Genomic DNA, 26,608 nt, shown 5'->3' with positions numbered 1-26,608 from the left:
AAGAGGAGCCAGCAAAAGACACAGTGAAGGAGCAGTCAGAGAGGTAGGAGGAGAACCAAGAGAGAACAGTGTCCTTGAGGCCAATAGAGCAGAGCATCATGAGGAGGAGCTGGTGATCCACAGTGTTGAATGCTGCAGAGAGATCTAGGAGAATCAGCAGGGAGTAGTCACGATTAGATTTGGCTGTTAGTAGATCATTAGAGACTTTCGTGAGTGCAGTTTCAGTAAAGAGCGGAAACCAGATTGTAACGGGTCAAGAAGAGAATTATCTGAGAGATAGCAGATTAGACAGGAGTGGACCAAGCGTTGCAGGAGTTTAGAGATAAAGGGAAGATTTGGAAACAGGTCTGTAGTTAGCAGCACAGTTCTGGTCGAGGAATGTTTTTCAAGTAATGGATGTATGCTGGCGTGTTTAAAAGAGGAGAGAAGATACCAGATGAGAGGGAGAGGTTGAATATTTTAGTTAGGTGAGTGGTGACAGCTGAAGAAAGGGACTTAAGGAGATGTGAGGGAATAGGGTCACTGGTGCAGGTGATAGGGCGAGTGGAAGCAAGGAGCCGGATCACGTCTTCTTCCGTGACTGGTTTGAAGTCAGAAAGTGAGCAAGATGCAATGTGGGAGGGAGGAGCATGCATAACATTTGGGGATTGGGAGAACATTTCCTGTTGGATATGATCAATTTTTTCTTTGAAATAATTGGCCAGATCATCAGTGCTGAGGTGGTGGTCGGGGCCTGTGCTGTTTGATTAAGGAGAGAGTGAAAAGTGTCAAAGAGGCGTTTAGGATTATTGGACAGTGAGATGATGAGGTTGATAAAGTAGGTTTGTTGGAGAGGTGAAGGGCGGAGTTATATGTTTTAAGCATAAATTTATAATGGAGGAAATCTTCAGCCAGATTAGATTTTCTCCAAAGCCGTTCGGCACACCTGGAGCAGCGCTAGAGAAAACGTGTTTGCGGCGTGTGCCAGGGTTGTCCCCGTCTGACCGAGTTGTTCTCTGTGTATGAGGTGCGGCTTCATCCAGGGCGCTCTGCAATGTTTCATTATAATGCTTCAGTGCAGAGTCAGGACATGAGAGGGAGGAGATTGGGGCCAATGATAATTACTTTTTCATGAATTTCTGGGTGTCAATGGCATGTATATTTCTATAAGTGTGGAAAGTGGGGGTGTCTTAAGCAGAGTGACAGTTCTTGAGAGAGAATAAAAGAAGGTTGTGGTCAGAGAGCGGAAGAGGAGAGTTAGTAAAGTCATGTATTGAACAGAGCCGGGCAAAGATCAGGTCAAGAGTATTTTCAACTTCATGTGTAGGAGAATTGGTAAGCTGTGAAAGGCCGAAGGAAGAAGTTAGCGATAAAAGATGAGCGGCAGATGGGGAGAGGGGATCGCCAATTGTGATGTTAAAGTCCACCATGATGAGAGTGGGGATGTCACAGGATAGAAAGTTGGAAGCCAAGTGGCAAAGTGATCCATAAACTGATGGGAGGGGTCCGGAGGGCAATACACAACCGCTACTCGCAGGGAGAAGGGCCAGCAGAGTCTGACTGTGTGAGCCTCAAAAGAAGGGAAGATAAGTGAAGGTACTGGGGGGATAACCTGAAAAGTACATTTTTGTTGAAAGGAGCAGACCAACAAATCAACCTGATCTGTTCTCAGGTCTCGGGGTATGAGAGAAGTGTAGGCCACCATATGAGAGAGCAGCAGTGGTGGTGTCCGACTGCTGGATCTAGGTTTCAGTGAGAGCCATAAGGTTAATGGAATTTGAGAGGAAAAAGTCATGGATGTAGGAGAGTTTATTACATGCTGACCTCATGTTCCAAAGGGCACAATTGAAAGAGACAGAAGGCATGCAGGGAATATTAATGAGATTAGCAGGGTTTCTGAATATAGCAGGGAAAGAGTTAGTGTTCTTATTACAAGAAGGTCCTGGATTAGAAGAAATATCACTTGCGACTAAAAGAAGGAAAATAGAGTGAGCAGATGGTTGAGTGATTTGTGAGAGCGTTTCTTGTGTTGTATGGTGGGAATGAATGGGTCTGTGAAGTATAAAACTGCGAAGAGAGCAGGTAAGCTTTACATAGTAGAAGAGAGGAGAGAAGGGTTAATAATATGGATGAAGTGTGCCGAGTTTGTGAGAGAACGGTGAATGTGGATGATTGTAGCAGCCAGAATGTAAATGCCACAAATACAAATGGTGAACACTGTTTGCAAAACAGATGACCTGGAAGCAAGTTTGTTTGTCTTGCATGTCTTACCTGTCTCCTGCCCTGTCCAACTGCCATGTCTAACTGTGCCGGGACTTTGAAAAACGATGGGACTTCGAAAATATATGCATAAATGCTGCCCCCTAGCTGTGTCTCAATATATAGGGAAGTATGTGCTTAGATCTAACTCAGATTTAGCGCGTTAGCAATCAGCTAGCTTAAGACAACAGGAGACAATAAAACTGCAGAAACAAAAACAGACTAGCAGATCTACATGGATCATAAAACTTGGTCAAGTAAGTGTGATGACCTTAAAGAGTCATGGCTTAAAAAATGTAGATGAATGAGATATACACTGCTCAAAAAAATAAAGGGAACACTGAAATAAAACATCCTAGATCTGAGTGAATGTAATATTCTCATTGAATACTTTGTTCTGTACAAAGTTGAATGTGCTGACAACAAAATCACACAAAAATCATCAATGGAAATCACATTTATTAACCAATGGAGGCCTGGATTTGGAGTCACCCCCAAAATTAAAGTGGAAAAACACACTACAGGCTGATCCAACTTTGATGTAATGTCCTTAAAACAAGTCAAAATGAGGCTCAGTATTGTGTGTGGCCTCCACGTGCCTGTATGACCTCCCTACAACGCCTGGGCATGCTCCTGATGAGGTTGCGGATTGTGTGTGGCCTCCACGTGCCTGTATGACCTCCCTACAACGCCTGGGCATGCTCCTGATGAGGCTGAGTATTGTGTGTGGCCTCCACGTGCCTGTATGACCTCCCTACAACGCCTGGGCATGCTCCTGATGAGGTTGCGGATTGTCTCCTGTGGGATCTCCTCCCAGACCTGGACTAAAGCATCCACCAACTCCTGGATAGTCTGTGGTGCAACGTGACGTTGGTGGATGGAGCGAGACATGATGTCCCAGATGTGCTCAATCGGATTCAGGTCTGGGGAACGGGCGGGCCAGTCCATAGCTTCAATGCCTTCATCTTGCAGGAACTGCTGACACACTCCAGCCACATGAGGTCTGGCATTGTCCTGCATTAGGAGGAACCCAGGGCCAACCGCACCAGCATATGGTGTCACAAGGGGTCTGAGGATCTCATCTCGGTACCTAATGGCAGTCAGGCTATCTCTGGCGAGCACATGGAGGAGTGTGTGGCCCTCCAAAGAAATGCCACCCAACACCATTACTGACCCACTGCAAAACCGGTCATGCTAAAGGATGTTGCAGGCTGCAGATCGCTCTCCACGGCATCTCCACACTCTGTCACATGTGCTCAGTGTGAACCTTTCATCTGTGAAGAGCACAGGGCACCAGTGGCGATTTTACCAATCCTGGTGTTCTGTGGCAAATACCAAGCGTCCTGCACGGTGTTGAGCTGTGAGCACAACCCCCATCTGTGGACATTGGGCCCTCATACCACCCTCATGGAGTCGGTTTCTAACAGTTTGTGCAGACACATGCACATTTGTGGCCTGCTGGAGGTCATTTCATGGCTTTGGCAGTGCTCCTCCTTGCATAAAGGCGGAGGTAGCGGTCCTGCTGCTGGGTTGTTGCCCTCCTACGGCCCCCTCCACGTCTCCTGGTGTACTGGCCTGTCTCCTGGTAGCGCCTCCAGCCTCTGGACACTAAGCTGACAGACACAGCAAACCTTCTTCTTGCCACAGCTCGCATTGATGTGCCATCCTGGATGAGCTGCACTACCTGAGCAACTTCTGTGGGTTGTAGAGTCGGTCTCATGCTACCACGAGTGTGAAAGCACAACCAGCATTCAAAAGTGACCAAAACATCAGCCAGAAAGCATTGGTACTGAGATGTGGTCTGTGGTCCCCACCTGCAGAACCACTCCTTTATTGAGGGTGTCTTGATAATTGCCAATAATTTCCATCTATTGTCTATTCCATTTGCACAACAGCATGTGAAATTGATTGTCAATCAGTGTCGCTTCCTAAGTGAACAGTTTGATTTCACAGAAGTTTGATTTACTTGGAGTTATATTCTGTTGTTTAAGTCTTCCCTTTATTTTTTGAGCAGTGTATATACCAATGAATAGCAGCAGAACACATATACCGTACATACACACATTTACATACACTTGCAGTACATGCAAACACATACTGTACGTACACATACCATACATACACAAATACCGTATACACACACATACATATACCATACATACACACAAATACCGTATACACACACATACATATACCATACATACACCGGACATACACAGATACACACATTTACATACACATATACCGTACAGTGGTGGGCAAAAGTATTGGCACCCCTGCAATTCTGTCAGATAATACTCAGTTTCTTCCTGAAAATGATTGCAATCACAAATTCTTTGGTATTATTCTCTTCATTTAATTTGTTTTCAATGAAAAAACACAAAAAGAATTGTCCTAAAGCTAAATTGGATATAATTCCACACCAAACCTAAAAATGGGGGTGGACAAAAGTAATGGCACTGTTTGAAAAATGCTGTGATGCTTCTGTAATTGGTGTAATTAACAGCACCTGTAACTTACCTGTGGCACCTAACAGCTGTTGGCAATAACTAAATCACACTTGCAGCCAGTTAACATGGATTAAAGTTGACTCAACCTCTGTCCTGTGTCCTTGTGTGTACCACATTGAGCATGGAGAAAAGAAAGAAGACCAAAGAACTGTCTGAGGACTTGAGAAACCAAATTGTGAGGAAGCATGAGCAATCTCAAGGCTACAAGTCCATCTCCAAAGACCTGAATGTTCCTGTGTCTTCCGTGCGCAGTGTCATCAAGAAGTCTAAAGCCCATGGCACTGTGGCTAACCTCCCTAGATGTGGACGGAAAAGAAAAATTGACGAGAGATTTCAACGCAAGATTGTGCGGATGGTGGATAAAGAACCTCGACTAACATCCAAACAAGTTCAAGCTGCCCTGCAGTCCGAGGGTACAACAGTGTCAACCCGTACTATCCGTCGACATCTGAATGAAAAGGGACTGTATGGTAGGATACCCAGGAAGACCCCACTTCTTACCCCGAGACATAAAAAAGCCAGGCTGGAGTTTGCCAAAACTTACATGAGAAAGCTTAAAAGGTTTTGGAAGAATGTTCTCTGGTCAGATGAGACAAAAGAAGAGCTTTTTGGGAAAAAGCATCAACAGAGTGTACAGGGAAAAAAAAGAGGCATTCAAAGAAAAGAACACGGTCCCTACAGTCAAACATGGCGGAGGTTCCCTGATGTTTTGGGGTTGCTTTGCTGCCTCTGGCACTGGACTGCTTGACCGTGTGCATGGCATTATGAAGTCTGAAGACTACCAACAAATTTTGCAGCATAATGTAGGGCCCAGTGTGAGAAAGCTGGGTCTCCCTCAGAGGTCATGGGTCTTCCAGCAGGACAATGACCCAAAACACATTTCCAAAAGCACTACACATACTACATACACACATGCTGTACATTCACAGATTCATATACCATACATGCACACACAATGTACATATATATATAGACACACATACCATAAATACGCACACACTGTACATACACATACATATATCGTACATATATATATTGTACATAAACATGTATGCCCATACATACACACATATACCATAGAAACATACACAAAGATACACACACATATACAAGCACACACACAAACCTACATAAACACATACACAAATACTACTCTTCTATATCAGGTGTTCAGATGAGCTATGGAGGTGGTTGGCCACATAGTGCAGAGATCAGCTGGAGAGGGCCACAGAAACCACTGTGGGGGACGGGGACACAGCAGAGCAGACACATAGGCCCCTGCTGCTGCCATCCTGTGCAGTAAGCCTCCTCGCCCGACCTCTTCTTTATGATATGATGCTGGGAATGGAACAGTGGAGGGAGCAGGAGACGTACTGTAAGTCCTGCTCTTCCTCCACTATTGTCCCCAGTGTGCTGTGCGGCCCGGGCCCCCTGACTACAGGTGAACACTCACCATTGGGACGTGCCATGCAGGAGGACAGAGGCTGCAGTCAGTGAGCGCTCACCAGTCTGGTAGGGAAAGCGCTCATTGGCCAGCGTCTCTCTGCCTGCATGATACACCATCTTTTTGAAGTCCCCAGTCCTGTCCTCTGCGCACCACTCTCTCCCCGACTCTGGGTGTCAGAATGGTTACCAGTGGAGGTGAGAGCAGCCCCATGCTGCTTGACACCGGGCCCCTTTCACTCCTGCCCGTAATCTTTACTGAGTGTCTCCATAACCGCTGTGTGGGCTGCTGCTATGGGCAGTATGCGCCTGCAAGGGTCCCTCTCCACCTCCGGGCCCCAGTGGAGTTGCAGCGGCTGTATGTCCGCTCGTTTTGGTGCCTGCTTATGGCTGTTCAAGGTCATTTTATTGAGCTCTGCAGCCACTATTCCATGATGTGACCAGTTTAACATGCTCAAGCTGCTGGAAGGTCTTTAACCCCTTCAGGACCCAGCCTATTTTGACCCTAAAGACCTTGGCATTTTTGTCAATTCTGACCAGTGTCCCTTTACAAAGTAAAAACTCTGGAACACTTCAACGGATCCTAGCAATTCTGAGATTGTTTTTTCGTGACATATTGGGCTTCATGTTAGTATTAAATTTAGGTCGATAATATTTGCGTTTATTTGTGAAAAAATCAAAAATATGGGAAAAATTTTGAAAATTTCGCAATTTTCAAATTTTGAATTTTTATTCTACTAAACCTGAGAGTGATGTGACACAAAATAGTTCATAAATAACATTTCCCACATGTCTACTTTACATCAGCACAATTTTGGAAAAAAAAAAAATTTTGGTTGGAAGTTTGAAGGGTTCAAAGTTCATCAGCAATTTATCTTTTTTCCAGCAAAATTTACAAAACCATTTTTTTTAGTGACCACATCACATTTGAAGTCCCTTTGAGGGGTGTACATGACAGAAAACACCCAAAAGTGACACCATTCCAAAAACTGCACCCCTCAAGCTACTCAAAACTACATTCAAGAAGATTATTAACCCTTCAGGTGCATCACAGTAACTAAAGCAACATGGAAGAAAAAAATGAACATTTTAATTTTTCTAACAAAAATTTTCTTTTAGCCTAAATTTTTTAATTTTCACATGGGTAACAGGATAAAATGCATCCCAAAATTTGTTGGTCAATTTCTCCTGAGTACACTGATACCTCATATGTGGTCATAAACCACTGTTTGGGCACATGGCAGGGCTCAGAAGGGAAGGAGCGCCATTTCACTTTTTGAATGGAAAATTAGCTCCAAAAGTAAAATTGCGCTCCTTCCCTTCTGAGCCCTGCCATGCGCCCAAACAGTGGTTAATGACCACATATGAGGTATCAGTGTACTCAGGAGAAATTGACCAACAAATTTTAGGATGCATTTTATCCTGTTACCCATGTGAAAATTAAAAAATTTAGGCTAAAAGAAAATTTTTGTGAAAAAAAAGTACTTTTTTGTTTTCACAGATCAATTTGTGAAGAACCTGGGGGTTCCAAGTGCTCACTATGCATCTAGATAGGTGCCTTGGGGGGGTCTAGTTTCCAAAATGGGGTCACTTGTGGGGGAGCTGCACTGTTTGGGCATACAGGGACTCTCCAAATGCAACATGGTGTCCGCTAACAAATTGTCGGCTCAAATTGTTAGAAGACACCATGTTGCGTTTGGAGAGCCCCTGTGTGCCCAAACATTGGAGCTCCCCCACAAGTGACCCCATTTTGGAAACTAGACCCCCAAAGGCACCTATCTAGATGCATAGTGAGCACTTGGAACCCCCAGGTGCTTCACAAATTGATTCGTAAAAATGAAAAAGTGGAAAAAAAACCTCTTTTTTATTTTTATGGATTAATTTGTGAAGCACATGGGGGTTTCAAGTGCTCACAATGCATCTAGATAGGTGCCTTGGGGCGTCTAGTTTCCAAAATGGGGTCACTTGTGGGGGAGCTCCACTGTTTAGGCATATCAGGGGCTCTGCAAATGCAACATGGTTCCAATTTGTTAGCGGACACCATGTCGTGTTTGGAGAGCCCGTGTGCCTAAACATTGGAGCTCCCCCACAAGTGACCCCACTTTGGAAACTAGACCCCCCAGGGAACTTATCTAGATGCATAGTGAGCACCCCCATATGCTTCACAAATTGTGTAGTGTATGTCAGGTTGGTGTGCGGTGTGGTATAGTGTAGTGTATACACCACACACCCACACTACAACACACACACCAACCTGACATAGCCTCATCAGCTGAGTACGCCCTCCTAGACTGGGATGAGTGGGACGGGCGGGACATTTTGTGTGCTGTGTGCGTGTGTAGAAAAAAAAAAAAAAAAAATCGAAACTTTATTATAGTGTGAGTGTACATGTGTATGTGTGAGTGCTTGGTGTAAATCACGTGTGGGGGCGGTTAGGCGTACGGGGTGCAGGAGGGGGCGCGCTCAGGCGTACCGGGTGCAGGAGGGGGCTGAGGAGACGGAAGTGCCAGCAGCAGCAGGGGGGGTGATCACTGGGGCAGAAGGGGGGGCAGGAGCCGGCAGCAGCAAGGGGGGTAGGAGTCGGCAGGCAGTAGCTGGCAGCAGCAGGGGGGGTGATCACTCGGACGAGGGGGGGGGCTGGTGATCACTTGGGGGGGGGTGATCACTGGGGGGGGTGGGTGAGATCACTAGGACTGGGGGATGGTGGGTGAGATCACTGGGACTGGGGGATGGTGGTGTGATCCCTGGGACTGGAGGATGGTGGTATGATCACAGGCGCAGGAGATTTACACTGAGCCTGCTGCTGCCTGTGATCACAGTCCACCGGCTGTCAGAAGGAGAGCAGCAGCCGGTGGATGAAGACGTGGAAGATGGAGGGAGCGGAGGTCGGGGTACAGGTGAGAAATTGGGACTGGGGTGGAGGGGGGTCGGGGGGAGTGGAGAGAGGTGGAGGGGGGGTCGGGGAGGAGTGGGGGCAATACTAACTGCTGCGGATCAGCGGCGGCGGCAGCAGATGATCGGCGGCGGCAGAAGCGATCAACGGGGGCAGCAGCAGAGGGTCCACGTGGGCAGCAGCAGAGGGTCCACAACGGCAGCACACGATCCATGGACGGGTAGGAGCTGGGCAGTTGCGGCCATCATTAACAACTCTCTCCACATCTGATTGGCGCTAGTATCCATGTGACGCTAGCCCCCCAATCAGATCTGGGGGGAGGGGGGGACAGAGGTGACACTCCCCCCAGCCAATGGCTGATGCTGTAAGCATCAGGCCATGCCCAGATTTAAATATTTCACCAATTTTCATTGCTGAAATATTTAATTCATTCCGATTGGCAGTTTCACTAAAAGTGAAAATGAAACTGCCAATCGGAGGGGTCCCAGGCACGGGGGGGTTAATCCACCCCCCGTGGGGTCGACTTCAGGATGTCCAGTTGCAGTAGCAACTGTGACATCTGAGTGACCCCGCTCGCAGGCGCTGCAGGGGCGCGATCCCTCCATGTCACAGACGCTGTGACATGGGTCGGGAACGAACTGTTTTCCATGTCACAGACGGTGTGACACGGGTCGGAAAGGGGTACATCCAAATAATTTTATTTTTTCCTTTTTTACATTTTCTTCCCCAGATTTGTTTTGGATTAGATTTGACCATAAAAATCTGATTCGGAACCAAATCGATTCAGCAAAAATTTAAAGTGTAAAGTGTTCCAACACCTTCAACTGCCCTGGAAATACATCTACGACACTCTCAGGCCTCCCACAATTTATTAATATTTGTAAATCACAGTGAATATAATTACAGTTTCTTTCCTTCATGAGTTCTCTGATGTAAAACAAGATTACATTTCTGTATAAAACGTTTCTCACACAGTGAACATGAATACGGCTTCTCTCCAGTGTGAATTCTCTCATGTGCCACAAGAGTTGAATTAATTGTAAAGCATTTCTCACAGTGTGAACATGAATATGGCTTTTCTCCTGTGTGAATTCTCTGGTGTCTAACAAGATCTGCTTTTCTTCTAAAACATTTCCCACATTCTGAACATAAATACGGCTTCTCTCCTGTGTGAATTCTCTGATGTGCAATAAGATTTGCTTTCCCTGTGAAGAATTTCCCACATTCTGAACATGAAAACAGCTTCTCTCCGGTGTGAATTCTCTGATGTCTAATAAAACTCCATTTATCTGTGAAGGTCTCCTCACATTCCGAACATGAAAATAGCATTTCTCCAGTATGAATTCTCTGATGTTTAATAAGACTCGCTTTAACTGTAAAGCATTTTCCACATTCTGAACATGAAAATGGCTTCTCCCCTGTGTGAATTCTCTGATGTTTAATAAGACTCGCTTTAACTGTAAAGCATTTCCCACATTCTGAACATGAAAATGGTTTCTCTCCTTTGTGAATTCTCTGATGCGTAGTAAAACTCATTTTATTTGTGAATGACTTCTCACATTCTGAACATGAAAATGGCTTTTCTCCTGTATGACTTCTCTGATGTGTAATAAAACTCCTTTTATATTTAAAAGACTTCCCACATACTGAACATGAAAATGGCTTCTCCACTGCGTGAATTATCTGATGTGAAGTAAGTTTCCGTTTCTCTGTAAAGCATTTTCCACATTCTGAACATGAAAATGGCTTCACCCCTGTGTGAATTTTCTGATGTGAAATAAGACTCCCTTTCAGTGTAAAGAACTTCCCACATTCTGAACATGAAAATGGCTTCTCCCCTGTGTGAATTTTCTGATGTAAAATAAGACTTGCAGTAGTAGTAAGACATTTCCCACATTCTGAACATGAAAATGGAGTCTCTCTTGTGTGAATTCTCTGATGTCTAGTAAGACTCCCGTTATCTGTGAAGGTCTTCTCACATTCTGAACATGAAAATAGATTTTCTCCTGTGTGAATTCTCTGATGTGTAATAAGATTATACTTCTTTGTAAAGCATTTCCCACATTCTGAACAGGAGTATGGCTTTTCTCCTTTGCGCTTTCTTTGTGTCTGAGCTGAGCTTTTAGTAAGTTGCTTGTCACACTGAAATCTTGTATTCACTTTGTCACCTGGAATTGTGGTAACAATGTGAGATTGCTCAGGAGAGGATTCCTCATGACTAGGAGGATTATAAGAAAGTGAAGTGCTGTGAAGTCCAGGAGGTGCAGGAAGGGTGATGAGGTTTTCTCCATTAGATTCCTTCCTGATATCTTCTTTTTTACAATTTAGTGATAAAAAGTTATTTTCACCAGGATTTCCTATAAGAATGAATGATAGAAAAAAATCACATCTAATCTACCACACAAAAGAGATTTCGACATTTATTTCATGGAGCTCACAATGAAGACCATAATCTGTGAAAGTACCAGTAATAAGAAAGACAACTACATACCATAACATTAACATAATGATGGGTAAAGTGAATAACACTTATAAACTGATGACATTGGCACAAGTCAGGGGGGGGCAGAGATAAGGGAGGAAATAAATCGTTCTTAAAAGGGAACCTGTCATCAGAATTTACCCCTTAATGTACCACCAATGCCATTTCACTCTCGTAGCAAGCTTCTCATCATGCCCTTAGTGTAGAAAAGTGTCCAAGCATCTAACAATGGAGTTTTAAAATTTCATTACTGTCAGGAAATATTAATGTCAGGAAAATGATCTTCCATATTTGCCTGACATAGAGATATTCACCCCCTCCCTTATTTCACTCACCACTTGTCAGCACCAAGCTGTTCCCTTTTGCTCAGCACAAAAGCCCCAATTAACACACGCCTGAGAAAAAGCTTACACAAACAAATGCCAGCCAAGGAGTGTTATATCTTCGTTAGGAAGCAAGCATCTTGTCCCTGAAAGACGCAGGAGGTAATTAAAATGCAGGCTTGCACTAATTTGCGTGTAACCGTGAGGCTGCTTCCCGAGCATCAAAGGAAAATTTGTAGCCACGCTGACTCCGAAACGAAATATAAAATATTGTAAGGTCCATGCCTCTGACAATAACTGGACCTATATCTTTAGAGATAGAATCAACTAGGGAATGATAGGGATATTTTTCTGGCGCTGAAAAACACTACCCAGAGCTGTACCACAAAAACACCAGTATAGCAGACTGCAGCTATGCGATGTGTGGTCTCTAAATGAAGATATAGTCATAAGGGAAAAAATTGCGTCGTTTGCATGCTTCTGCGATAAACAAGCGATGAGTAATTGCAGAAGTTAGCATTTTTAATAAAAATGTACAGGCTGGAGACCGACCCACATGATGTCACCACAGGGGGCGTGTGGCTAGATCTCCCCTTAAGTATAAAGAGAACTCATGGACATTACAGACTCACTCATTGCCAGGGGGGAATAAGAATTATAAGCAACGGGTCCTGTTCAATAACAGCACAATCAAACTGGGGAGCCCCTCCTCCACCTATACTGAGTCGCCGCAGCAAACTTTATAGTGTACGTTTCACCTTTTTATCCTGTTTATTTTATGTAACTGCTTATGTATTTTTAATGTCTCCTTTGTAACATACTTGTATAAATTATTTTTAAACACTGACTCCCTTTTGGATTAAATATAAAATTTAATAGTCCTGTTTCTTTTGTTCTGTAATCGTTCCCTTCCCCGAAGCCGTATATGCTACCAAAACGCAGGCATCCGGCCAGGCCTGTATTATATTTCAAACTCGGCCGGTGGTGGCAGAGAATAATAATAACTGGAATATCGTGAAGCTGACAGTGACGATACGGAGGGCGTAAACACGGATTCCATGCTTTGGAGCCCCGAGGTGTGACGCCATATGCTCACTGGTCGCTTGCTGATATCCACGTAACGAGTAGTCTGGATCGTGTGCTCGCGATTCTGGACAAAATACTGACAGCGTGACGACACGGTGAGATATCGCGTGATCTCCCCGGTGTAGTCGCTGTCTGGAATCCCTGACAATGGCCGTATGCAAATGAGATTGACTAGTCACAAAGGCAGCCCTACATCCACAAGTAGTCGACCTCCAGCCCCCGTAATAATGTCTACAGCACACCTAAGGGCATGATAGGAAACCTTAGACAAAGACTGAAATAGCACAGAAGGCACATTAAGGGGGTGAATCCTAATTACAGTCTCACTTTAACCCTAGAACGCATGACCATAACAAATCTACATTTTCACATAACTGGGGCCTTTTAGGCCCATGTGCAAATAACATGGAATAACTCAAACAAAAATGACAAACAACTATATACCTGAGGAATACCTAGAGTTTCAAAATTCTAACTAAAGTAATCTTGCAGAAAATAGAAAACAATTAACAGGGCAGGCCTGCGAGGCCCCAGTTATGTGTTCTAGGGTTAAAGAAGACTTGACACTTGTTAGAAAACAAAAAATGGAGTTAAATACCTTGTAAAATCCTTGAGCTCTGCTAATTCTGCTCTTTTCTGTTCTGTGCTTACTCCATTGCAGAGATATTCACATTTGTTCCTACTGGAGCGCACTATGTGAAATCTCTGCGTTCTTCAGTCATCTCTAGAGACAAGTGCTTTTTCCAGTCTTCCCAGATGCCGAGCTGTGATTAGCAACATCTGGGAGGGGTGAAAGCGAATGTCCCCAAAGAAGACTCTGAAGAAAGCCCAGCTGGACTGCAAACTAGAGATGTCACATAGTGCACTCCAGAAGGAACAAATCTGAATATCTCTGCAATAGAGTGACGCAGTGCAAAACGGAAAACAGAGGAAGAATCAGGGGAGCTCAGGGCTTTATACAAGGTATTTAACTAAATTTTTGGAGCAAGTGACAAGTCCTCTTTAAAATTTGTGTTGGAAGCAGGAAAAATGGTCAAACGTATATCAAGGCAACTACCGGATTCTTCGGACTATAAGACGCACCGGCCCATAAGACGCACCTAGGTTTAAGAGGAGGAAAAATTTATGCAAAAAATGTGGTCATGATGCCCTGTTATGGGGGTGGGGGTCTGCTGCTGACACTGGTATTGGAGTAATGTCCCCCAATTCTGTTAATATCCTCCATCCTGGTATGTATGGCCCCTCCTTCCTGGTATACATAGCCCCCATCCCATCCTAGTATACGTGGCCCTCATCCCCATCCTGGAATGCATGGCACCCCTTGATCCCCCATCCTGGTATGCATGGCAACCGTTGATCCCCCATCCTGGTAAGCATGGCACCCCTTGATCCCCCATCCTGGTATGCATGGCACCCCTTTGATCTACCATCCTGGTATTCATGGCACCCCTTTGATCTACCATCCTGGTATGCATGGCACCCCCTGATCACCCATCCTGGTATGCATGGCACCCCTTGATCCCCCATCCTGGTATGCATGGCACCCCTTGATCCCCCATCCTGGTATTCGTGGCAACCCTTTGATCTACCATCCTGGTATGTATGGCCCCCCTCATCCCCATCCTGGTATGTATGGCAATCCTTGAGCCCCCCATCACGCCGCCTACAAAAAAAAACAAAACAATCATACTCACCTCCTCTCTCCTCCAGCGCTGTCCCGCTCTGCTGCCAAGACTCTCACTGTGTGAGCCGCACATGGCGTCCCTGCCATGCCCCCTCACACAGTGTGAGATGCTGTGCTGGAATAGTCACTACTCCCCGCGCCGGGACTCTGTGCTTGGGGAGCAGTGACCATTCAGTCTCTTCAATAGCCGGCACACTGTACCACAGCGCGGCTCCAGCTGCGGCCGGCAGTCAGTGTGCCCGCTGACCCCATGGGAGTGGGTTGTAGGGAATATTCATGAGCTTTAATAGCGGGCACACAGACCGCAGAGCAGTAGCAGGAGCCGCGCTGCGGCTACAGTGTGCCAGCTATTAAGGAAAATGAATATTCATTGCTCTCCACACCCATGGGCGTGGGGAGCAGGGAATATTCATTTTCTTTAGTAGCGGGCACAGCGTAGGCTGCAGCAGGCGCCTTATTATCACCCATCCTGGTATGTATTGCACCCCTTGATCCCCCATCACGGTATGCATGGCACCCCTTGATCACCCATCCTGGTATGTATGGCACCCTTAAATGGTGTCTTAAAGTCTGTAAGCGCCTTATTATTAGGACCTGCCAGGTTTCCTCCATCGGTTCACCTTTACAGGAGGCAAATGGAGGACACAAGGAAGGGAGTCTATATATGATAACCGTATAGTCACTTCTCAGTCTCACGGTGGACGGTCGTTTTATCACTCAACTTGTGCAGCTCATGAAGAGAATATAATTTAATAATAACAGCAGAATAAAGTTGATGAAGTTAAGTAATAAGATGACAAATAAAACTCATCCCACACAAAAAACCTCCTCATACAGCGAGGTCAGTAAAGAGAAACTCATAAGTTACTTACCGGTAACGGGATTTTTCGGAGACCATGACAGCACCACGAGAGAGGGGATCCGCCCACCAAGGACAGGAAACCTACAAGCTTAAAAGGGGGGGCCCTCTCTCTCGCCTCAGTTTGGATTACAGAGCATTGAGAGGACCACCAGGTTAGTAGACATAGCAAACAACCATAAAAATAATATTTTTATACAACACCACTAAGTGAGAAAACTTTAATTAATAAATGAGGAGTGCTCCCATAAAGTGAAGGGAGGGAATATAAGGGTGCTGTCATGGTCTCCGAAAAATCCCGTTACCGGTAACTTATGACTTTATCGGTCGACCATGACAGCACCACGAGAGAATTGCAGAGATGAAGAAGTCTAGGGAGGGACCACAGCCTGGAGCATCCTTCTCCCAAAAGTGAGGTCAGATGAAACACCCAAATCCAGTCTAAAGTGCCTATAGAAGGTAGAAGGAGAAGACCAGGTAGCAGCCTTACATAGGTCTTCCATCGAGACACTCGTCTTCTCCGCCCACAAGGTTGCCACTGCTCGGGTAGAGTGAGCCTTCAACCCCTGTGGCGCTTCCTTACCACTGGAAGCATAAGCTAGAGTAATAGCCTCCCTAATCCACCTAGCTATGGTGGACTTAGCAACCTTAAGCCCCTTTCTAACCCCTTGGTAGGAGATAAACAAGGAACTATCTTTCCTGAAAGCCTGGGTGACCAAGAGGTACCTAATCACACATCTTCTTACATCTAAAGTATGAAATTCAGCCTCTTTTTGGTTACTCGGATTAGGACAGAACGAGGGTAGGATTATTTCTTGGAGTCTATGGAAACGGGAAGCTACTTTAGGGAGATACGTTGGGTCAGTTCTAAGAATTATTCTATTGTCCAGAATCTGAGTGAAAGGTGAAGCCGAAGACAGAGCCTGAATAACACTGATCCTCTTAGCTGATGCTAGAGCTATTAGAAGCGCTGTTTTAAGGGAGATGAACTTAAAGGTTGCTGAATCTATTGGTTCAAAGGGTGAACTAGTTAGTGCTTTTAGAACTAAATTTAGATCCCAGGGTACTAAATTGCTTTTGATAACAGGCCTAGATCTAAACACGGCTTTGATAAAGCGAGAAATCCAATAATTTCCCGCCAAGTCAGTTATATAGGGCACCCAGGGCAGAGAATTGGACTTTAAGGGTACTTGTTGCCAACCCCAACTCGAGGCCCTTCTGTAAAAATGCTAAAATTTTTACCAATTGGCGCCCCCTCACCAACTGCAGAACCAGAAAAAGATAAAAATTTCTTCCAAGTTCTAGCGTAAATTCTAGTAGTGATAGGTTTTCTACTACGCATTAGTGTAGCCACTAGGTCCCGAGAGAATCATTTGCGTTCTAAAAGAGACCTCTCAAGTTCCACACCGTCAAGTGGAGGCCAGGAGCTTGAGGATGGACTATTGGACCCTGGCCGAGGAGATCCGGAATCTCGGGCAGGACCCAAGGATCGGAGATGGACATGTTCCTCAAGCATGAAAACCAGTGCCTCCTGGGCCAAAAGGGTGCGACCAGAAGGACCCTCGCCTTGTCCTCTCTGATCTTTCTTCTGACCATGGGAAGAAGATTCAATGGGGGAAAGGCATAGGCCAGGCCGAAATCCCAAGTTACTTGGAGAGCGTCCACTGCCAGGGGGTTTTTCTCTGGGATTTAGGGAGCAAAAGAGCTCTGTCTTTCGATTTAGTCTCGTGGCAAAGAGATCTATCACCGGAAGCCCCCATCTTCGGAATATTTGGGAAAAAATATCCTGCTTTAGTTCCCATTCGCCCTGCCTCAGAGAATAGCGGCTTAAGTAGTCTGTCTTTATGTTTTCTTTTCCTTTGATGTGGAGGGCCGTTAAGGAAAGGAGATGGCATTCCGAAATCTGAAAAAGATGATCCGTCACTCTCATCAGTGATCCTGAAAGTGTACCCCCCTGATGGTTCACGTAAGCTACCGCTATCCTATTATCCGAAAGGATCTTAACGTTTTTATCATGAAGGAGAGGCAAGAAATGATTAATCGCTTTATCCACTGCTAGCAGTGTGACGGGGTGTGCGACACAGCAGGAAAGGACACCAGGCCGATGATCAATCCAACGAGATTTATTGAGGCAGGGAAAATAAAACATCAAATATCAATATGGTTCCTTAGAGTCCGCAATGAGTCCATGCCAAAAGGGAATAGTTTAAGGGGCGCCACCCGGCAATCCGACGCCAGGGAAAAGGCAGAAATAATCCTGGGATGAGTTCAATGGATCCAACAGATGAGGGACACAGCACAATCCCACGTGGCAGCTGATCTCCAATGTCCAACGGATCTCCAATAGTCCATACACGGCACCAGGATCTGGCCTCAGCACAGGTCCTAGCCCTTCACACAGCACAGCATAAACTAACTGACCAAAACCATGTGTCTATTGGTCTGTGTCCTGGGATCAGCCCATCGATGGGGAGGGGTCCCACCTATTTTAAACATGTGGCTACCTTGAGAAGTTTCCAGAAGCTACAGGCTTATATTGGATGAGTCCTATGCTGAAAAGAACAAAGACAGAATCCCCCACTAGATGTTGACCCAGGTCTGATTACATTGCAGTCCAGGAACACAGGCCGGGGGAGGGACACGCTGTTACAACCCCTTCTCCCCTCAATTTGTGTACGGACTAGTGACCTCTACAGGTTGCTTGTCAAGTACACGTAGTTATGGCGGACCTGACTCAGGGCTACTCCTGCCTGGACAACTCGTCCGCATTTTGGTGTTGGCTGCCTCTTCTATATTGTATTGTAAAGTTATAGGGTTGCAGAGCCAGACTCCATCGTAGTAAGCGTCCATTGTCCCCAGAGACTCTGTTCAGCCAGGTGAGTGGATTGTAATCAGTAACCACAGTGAATTCTCGTCCATACAGATATGGCTTTAGTTTCCTAAGGGCCCATACTACAGCCAGACATTCCTTTTCAACAGTTGCATAGGCCACTTCCCGGTCCAGCAGTTTCCGGTTGAGGTAGGCAATGGGGTGCTCCTCCCCAGCTGCACTCACCTGGCTGAGTACAGCTCCAAGTCCATAAGAAGAGGCATCCGTCTGCACGATAAATCTCCTCTTGTAGTCTGGAGCAGCCAGAATAGGGTCGCAGACTAGGGTCGTCCTTCAGCCGGTTAAAAGCCTCATCACAGGATGGAGTCCAGGTCACCACCCTGGGCATCGTTTTCTTGGTGAGGTCTGTAAGAGGCTTGGCCACAGTGCTGAAATGGGGAAGAAATTTTCAGTAATAACTCGCAGTGCCCAAGAAAGCCATAACTTGTTTCTTGGTTTGGGGTACAGGCGAATCTCTAATAGCCTGGATTTTGGCAGGTTCAGGCCGTAGCTTCCCCCCTCCTACTCTATGCCCTAGGTACTGGAGTTCACCCATCCCCAATTGGCATTTATTGGGTCGAATGGTTAGGCCTGCTGCAAGAATCCGGTCAAGAACAACTGCTACTTCATTCAAATATTCCTCCCACGTCTGGCTGAAGATGGCAATATCATCTAAGTAGGCACAAGCAAAATCGCCACATCCCCGGAGGATCTAGTCCACCATTCTCTGAAAGGTTGCAGGGGCATTCTTCATTCTGGAAGGCATGGTTAGAAATTCATACAGACCAAAGGGGGTTATAAAAAGCCGACCTTTCTCTCCTTCCCTCCGTTAGAGGGATTTGCCAGTATCCCTTACTGAGATCCAAGGTAGTGACATAACGGGCCCCAGCTAGCCGGTCTAGAAGTTCATCAATATGGAGCATTGGGTAAGGATCACTGATGGTATGGTCATTTGGTCGTCCGTAGTCCACACAAAATCGAGTACTGCCATCTTTCTTGGGTACTAACACCACAGGAGAAGCCCAAGGGCTATGGGAGGCCTGAATTACCCCGATCTGTAATATCTCCTCCAGTTCATGCTGCATGGTGGTTCTAACTGATTCTGGTACTCAGAAAGGGGCCTGCTGTATGGGACGGATGCCCGAAGTGTCCACATGATGTTGGGTTACTCTGGTTCGACCTGGTCGGGATGAGAAAGCAGCCTGTCTTTGATGGAGCACTCCCAGCATCTGGGTTTTCTGTAAGGAATCCAGGTGATCTCTCAGAGGAACCTGTTCCACAGTGGATGGGGCCCTCGCTGCTTCCACAAAATCAGGTAGTGAGTCCTCCTCCTCCTGACTGTCTTTTGAAGCAAGGCAACAGCTTACTATCACTGGTAGTGACCGGTCATGGTACTCCTTAATCATATTCACATGGACAGTCTTTTGTCTTAAACCCTGGTCATCTAAAGCAAGAAGGTAATTGGTGTCATTAAGTTTCCTGAGGACCTGGAAGGGACGCTCCCATGTTGTCTGCAGTTTATTTTTCCGATGGGGAACAATCATTAAGACCTGTTGCCCTTCTGCAAACTCCCGATAGATTGCTTTGCAGTCATACCACGTCTTCTGTCTGGTTTGAGCCATCCGCACATGATCCTGAGCAAAACTAGCAAGTTGAGCAAGGGTTTCCCGAAGCTTCAGGACATATGGAACAACAGGGGTTCCTGTATCTTCAACTTGCCCCTCCCAATATTCTTTTAGCAGGGTTAAAGGTCCTCTGACCTTTCTTCCATAGAGAAGCTCAAAGGGGGAGAACCCAGTGGACTCCTGGGGAACTTCCCGATAAGCGAACAGGAGATGAGGTAGGTACTTCACCCAGTCTGAATCCCTGTCAGTGAAGGCCCTTAGCATATTCTTCAAAGTGCCATTGAATCGTTCACAAAGTCCATTTGTTTGAGGATAATAAGGTGTTGTTCGGATAGCTCGTACTCCACAAGTGCGCCACAGACACTGTACCAACTCCGACATGAACTGTGAGCCTTGGTCTGACAGAATCTCACTTGGGAATCCTACTCTGGTGAAAATGGTAACAGGGCCTCGGCCACCTTGGCTGTAGAAATACGTGACAAGGCCACAGCTTCTGGATATCGGGTGGCATAGTCCACAACAGCAAGAATGTACTGCTTTCCAGATTTACTTGGTTTAGCCAGGGGTCCAATGATATCGACAGCTACTCTTTGAAAGGGTTCTTCTATTATAGGGAGCTGTTGCAAGGGTGCCTTTGGATGATCTCCTGGTCGCCCTCTACGCTGACATATGTCGCACGTTCGGCAAAATTGCGCCACAGCCCGAGAAATCCCAGGCCAATAGAAAATTTGAGTCAATCGTCTCTTAGTGCGGGTTTTTCCTTGATGACCAGCAGTAGGAATGTCATGAGCAAGGTGTAACAGGGAGACTGTATTTCTGAGGGACAATCAGCTGTTTGCTATAAGTCCAGGGTTTATCTAGGGAGTCAGGGTTGGTAACCCGATATAGAAGTCCATTTTCTCTGATAATTTTTTCCCCATTTTCCCCTAACTGCCCTATTTCAACCCGAGCTCTAAAGCTAGCTAGGGTGGGGTCAGTCTCTACCTCTTGTCTAAACTGAACTTTATCCCAAATGACACTCATATGATCCCCACAAGAAGGGTCATTCACCGGCCGTGACGGCTGTTCTGGTGACATTACTTCCATTGACGGGGTGAACACGTCCACATCTGCTGCTCTCTTGGCTTGACTTCGAGTTACCGCACCGACAAAGTCACATTGAAGATTCCCCAAGTCGTTTACTAGAAGAACGTCTGCAGGAAGGCCGCTCATCACACCAATCATGCATTGTTTTGCCCCAAAGCCATAATTCAGGGTCACACTCGCTCTTGGAATATATCTCTGAGTACCTCCAGCCAATTCAATGGCAATTCCTAGCCCCTTTTGAATTGCTTCTGGTCGAATTATTCGGGGATCGGCGATGGTGAGAAAAGCCCCAGTGTCACGAAAGCCAACAACTTTTTGGCCATCTAGCACGACCTCCTGTAGATGTTTGTGCTGCAGATCAGACAAATAGGTGGCTGTGGCACGCACCCCATAGACTTCTGGTAGGGGATCCAATATATCAGAGTCACTTGGCCAATCATCAGGGGGTGAATCCAGCTCTTCTCCTGTTGAAGGTGTCTGTAGATAACAGACAGGCAAAGGTGGTTTGTAGCTGTTCTGCCGCCGAACACCTGGACAGGTGGCTTGCAGATGACCAGGCTGCCCCCATCCATAACATCTGCGTTCTCTGATTTTTTCTCCACGTCATATTCCCAAAGAGGAGGCAGGAGCAATGGGAGGCACATTCACACCGGGTCCCCCATGAGTTGGTAGTCTAGTGGGACGGTGAACATTGGAGGTCGCCAATGTTGGGGAGCTGGTAGCTTTCTTCTCACTGACTAGTAGTTTTTTCCACTGAGGTTTGATGGTGAGAACCTCATCAGCTAAAGCAGCAGCTTGTTCCACTGTCGCTGGTTTCCTCTCACGCACCCATTCCCGGATCTCAGAGGGGAATTTGGCGTAGAATTGTTCTTTTAGGATGACCTGGAGGAAGATCTCCCAAGTTAAGGCCCCCTCTCCTTCCAGCCAGCCCTCACAGGCTAAGGAGCGGAACTGAGCCCTGTAAGTTTCTGGAGTTACAGCATAATGTTCCAAGATGGTCTCTTCAATGTTCCCATAATCGCAGTTCCACCGAGAGTCCATAGCTCTATGAGCTTCAGCAGCTCCCCCTCTAAGAGCCCCACTAGATGTCTGACTCGCTTCCTTTCCGGAACTTCCATTAAGCGACATTGATGTTCAAAGTCCTGGAAGAAGCCCTCAATGTCGCCTGCAGCCTCATTAAACAGCTTGAAGTCCTTACGGGACACTCTTGGGAATTCCCTCACGGTGGGTGCTGTGATTACAGTGTGTCTGGAACTTCTAGCTGCTTCCACCATGCACTGCCTCTCCTTAGCTGTGCGGATGGCCTCCCTCTTCTATTTGGGCCTCATCTCCAAGCAATGCCATCTCCTCCTCATACCACACAACCCACTGACTTTTTTGGGTTTTTACCTCCAGCTCCCGTCTTTCCTCCCCTTGCTGTGGAAATCCTTCCTCGGTGCCATCATGCAGGCAAGCTTCTTCCAAATCCTCAATTAATTGCTCCTTGGACAGTCCATTTTAGCCGACTCCTAATTCACGGGCCTTTGTAGGCTCCAAACAGTCCAGTTCCTGTATCCTGAGGTTCTGGGTCCAGATGTTGATGGGCCGCTGTCCTCCATTCCTTCTGCTCTGATCCCACGGCTGCCAACCAGTCTGTGACAGGGTGTCCGCCACAGCAGGAAGGGACACCAGGCCGATGATCAATCCAACAAGATTTATTGAGGCAGGGAAAATAAAACATCAAATATCAATATGGTTCCTTAAAGTCCACAATGAGTCCATGCCAAAAGGGAATAGTTTAAGGGGAACCACCTGGCAATCCGACACCAGGGAAAAGGCAGAAATAATCCTGGGATGAGTTCAATGGATCCAACAGATGAGGGACACAACACAATCCCACGTGGCAGCTGATCTCCAATGTCCAATAGTCCAACGGATCTCCAATAGTCCATACACGGCACCAGGATCTGGCCTCAGCACAGGTCCTAGTCCTTCACACAGCACAGCATAAACTAACTGACCAAAACCATGTGTCTATTGGTCTGTGTCCTGGGATCAGCCCATCGATGGGAGACGGGTCGCACCTATTTTGAACATGTGGCTACCTTAAGAAGTTTCCAGAAGCTACAGGCTTATATTGGATGAGTCCTATGCTGAAAAGAACAAAGACAGAATCCCCCATTAGATGTTGACCCAGGCCTGATTACATTGCAGTCCAGGAACACAGGCCGGGGGAGGGACACGCTGTTACAAGCAGTTCTTTAGTGTTGGAGGAAAGACCCTTTCCAGCGTCTGACCAAGACCCCTGGACTACCATATCCCCCAGATGGGCCACCCACCCACGGAAGCTTGCATCGATTGTAATTATCTTAGTGACTCCAAACACCCAGGGAACCCCTCGCGATAGGTTCGCCTCGTTCACCCACCACTGTAAGGATTCAACTGATCGGGGTGACAAGGACATTCGTCCTTCTAAGTGCCCATTTAACAAAACCTCATTATGTAGAACGTCCCACTGTAGAACCCTGGAGTGGTATTGTGCCCACAGAACCCCGGGAAGGCAAGATGACAGGGTACCCAACAAGGACATCGCAGCTCTAAGGAACATGACCGGGTTTGATAATGCTTTCCCTACTAGAATTTTAACCTTTTGATTTTTGGCTTCCGGGAGGAAACATACTTGAAGGTCTGAATCCAACATAATACCCCAAAACTGCTGTATTTTTGAAGGCACTACCCTAGATTTTTCTAGATTCAGGATCCAGCCCAGACTTTCTAAGATGGAGGATACTAATTTTAAGTGATTATCACATTGGGAGGCTGAGTCTCCAACTATCAAGAAATCATCCAGGTAAGGGATAATTAAAATATCATGTTCCCTAACATGAGCCATGACCTCCGCTATAACCTTAGTAAATACCCGGGGGGCTATGGCCAGACCAAACGGTAGGGTTCTAAACTGGAAATGTTTAATTTCTCCATCTATGATCAAAGCTATCCTAAGGTATTTCTGGAAATCCATGTGTATAGGTACATGGTAATAGGCGTCTTTTAGATCTAACACTACAATGTAACAGCCTGAAAAAAGTAACTTTATTGTTGATTTAAAGGAATCCATCGTAAAGGTGGGAACTATCAAAAACTTATTAAGGGCTTTTAAGTTAATGATACACCTAAATGAACAGTCAGGCTTAGAAACCAAAAATAGGGGAGAGTAGAATCCTAGCCCCTTTTCTGCTGCCGGGACTTCCACTAGGACCGCTTTACGAACCAAGTCCAGGACTTCCACTTGTAGGGCCGTCTGCTCTAATACTGAGGAACGGATTGGGGTCAAGATGAATCTTCCACGAGGAATCTGCCGAAACTCGAACCTCAGACCCGAACCTACCAGATCAAGGATCCAGTTACTAGCAGAAATTTTTGTCCAGGCAGGTAAGAAGCCCAACAGCCTCCCCCCTACCTGGGCTGCGAGTCATTGACTCGGTTTCAGGGTCCTCGGTTAGAAGAAGAAGAGCCAAATAGGAGCCCTCTACCTTTCGGTCTGCGGTCTTCCCATTTCTCCTGACCCTTCGGGAACAGGCAAGCTAGGGAACCCTTTCTTTTTGTCATTAGCTTTATCCAGAATCTCGTCCAGAACAGGCCCAAAAAGATGCTCTCCTTCACATGGTATAGTACAGAGTCTCGTTCTTGCCTGAATATCACCTGGCCAACATTTAAGCCACAGGGCTCTACGGGCTGCGTTGGACATGGCGGCTGACCTTGCCGCCAATCTGACTGAATCCGCAGAGGCATCCGCCAGGAAGGCTGCTGCCCCCTGTAAGAGTGACATATCTGATAAAATCTCTTTCCTGGGGGTGTTATTCTTCAGATGGGATTCAAGCTGGTCCAACCAGATCCTCTGACCGCCGGGGGGGGGGGTGTATGCTCCAGTAATGAGGGGGAGGGGGGAAGTGTAGGGCAGGCAAGACAGGTTCTGGTAGTGGGTGACTCTATTATTAGGGGGACAGACAGGGCAATCTGTCACAAAGACCGGGATCGCCGAACGGTGTGCTGCCTCCCTGGCGCTCGAGTCCGGCACATCGCGGATCGGGTTGACAGGTTACTGGGTGGGGCTGGCGAAGACCCAGCGGTCATGGTCCACATCGGCACCAATGACAAAGTGAGTGGTAGATAGAGAGTCCTTAAAAATGATTTCAGGGACCTAGGTAGGAAGCTTAGGGCAAGGACCTCCAAGGTAGTTTTCTCAGAAATACTACCAATCCCGCGAGCCACACAGGAGCGCCAATGGGAAGTTAGGGAGGTGAATAAGTGGCTAAAGAGTTGGTGCAAGGCAGAAGGGTTTGGGTTCATGGAGAACTGGGCCGACTTCGCGGTCGGCTACAGGCTCTACCGTAGGGACGGGCTGCACCTCAATGGGGAGGGTGCAGCAGTGCTGGGGAAGAAGATGGCTAATAGGTTGGAGGAGTTTTTAAACTAGAGACGGGGGGGGGGGGACCAAGGAAATAGGTGGGATGTGAGGCAAGCAAGGGGGAAGGGGAGAAGTGAATATAATGAGGGTGGAGAGGGGGGTGGGGATAGTACAGTTAGATCGTTAGAGAAGAATAGGATGCTAAATAACCCCAAAGTTTTATCTTGCATGCTGACCAACGCAAGAAGCCTGACCAATAAGGCGGATGAGCTGCGGGCGCTTATATCGGAGGAGAGGTATGACATCGTAGGTATAACAGAGACTTGGCTAGACGATAGCTACGACTGGGCGGTAAATTTATTAGATTATAGTTTATTTAGAAGGGACTGGAAACAGGGGAAAGGCGGAGGAGTCTGCTTATATGTAAAGTCATGTCTAAAACCCAGACTAAGGGAAGATATAGGAGAGGGAGAAGAGGGGGTCGAGTCCATGTGGGTAGAGATAGAGGGGGCAAAAAATAATAATAAAATATTACTGGGGGTCTGCTATAAGCCACCAAATATAACAGAGGAGAATGAGAATCTGCTATTAGGACAAATAGACAAAGTAGCAAAACATAATGAAGTGATTGTAATGGGGGACTTCAACTACCCGGATATTGACTGGGAAACAGAAACCTGTAGATCTCAGAAAGGAAAAAGGTTCTTGACAAATATTAAGGATAATTATCTCTCCCAACTAGTGCAGGAACCAACGAGAGGGAAGGCCGTGTTGGACTTAATATTGACTAATAGGCCTGATAGAATAACTGAGGTACAGATAGGGGGGCACCTAGGTAATAGCGATCATAATATTATCGACTTCAAAATGCCCTTCAGTAGGGTTATCAATAAGGGAACAACAAAAACATTAAACTTTAGGAGGGCGAAGTTTGATCAGCTGATAGAAAACCTTCAACTTATTGACTGGGACAAAGTTCTTAATCAATGGAATACGAATAGTAAATGGGAAACCTTCAAAAGAATTCTGAATACTCAGTGCGAGAGGTATATACCGTATGGGAATAAAAGGGCCAGAAATAAGAGGAAACCAATATGGTTGAACAAGAACGTAAAAGGGGCGT

At 46.4% G+C, this 26,608-nt stretch overlaps 1 protein-coding gene across 1 annotated transcript in view; it reads right to left on the bottom strand.

Moving 5' to 3' along the window:
• Positions 1-9,942: 9,942 nt before the first annotated feature.
• LOC141272787 (uncharacterized) overlaps positions 9,943-26,608 on the bottom strand; it is a 28,513-nt gene continuing 11,847 nt past the window's right edge. Inside the window, exon 2 of the mRNA XM_073683857.1 lies at positions 9,943-11,441. Within this exon, the coding sequence (XP_073539958.1) occupies positions 9,985-11,441 (1,457 nt within the window). The 3' untranslated portion in view covers positions 9,943-9,984. The remainder of the gene's footprint in view (positions 11,442-26,608) is intronic.

The sequence above is a fragment of the Phyllobates terribilis genome, unplaced genomic scaffold, assembly GCF_046119375.1.
Source record: "Phyllobates terribilis strain yellow unplaced genomic scaffold, ASM4611937v1 Scaffold_1__5_contigs__length_1240528914, whole genome shotgun sequence".
Classification (NCBI taxonomy): Eukaryota; Metazoa; Chordata; class Amphibia; order Anura; family Dendrobatidae; genus Phyllobates; species Phyllobates terribilis.
This window is presented reverse-complemented; position numbering and strand designations above follow the sequence as displayed.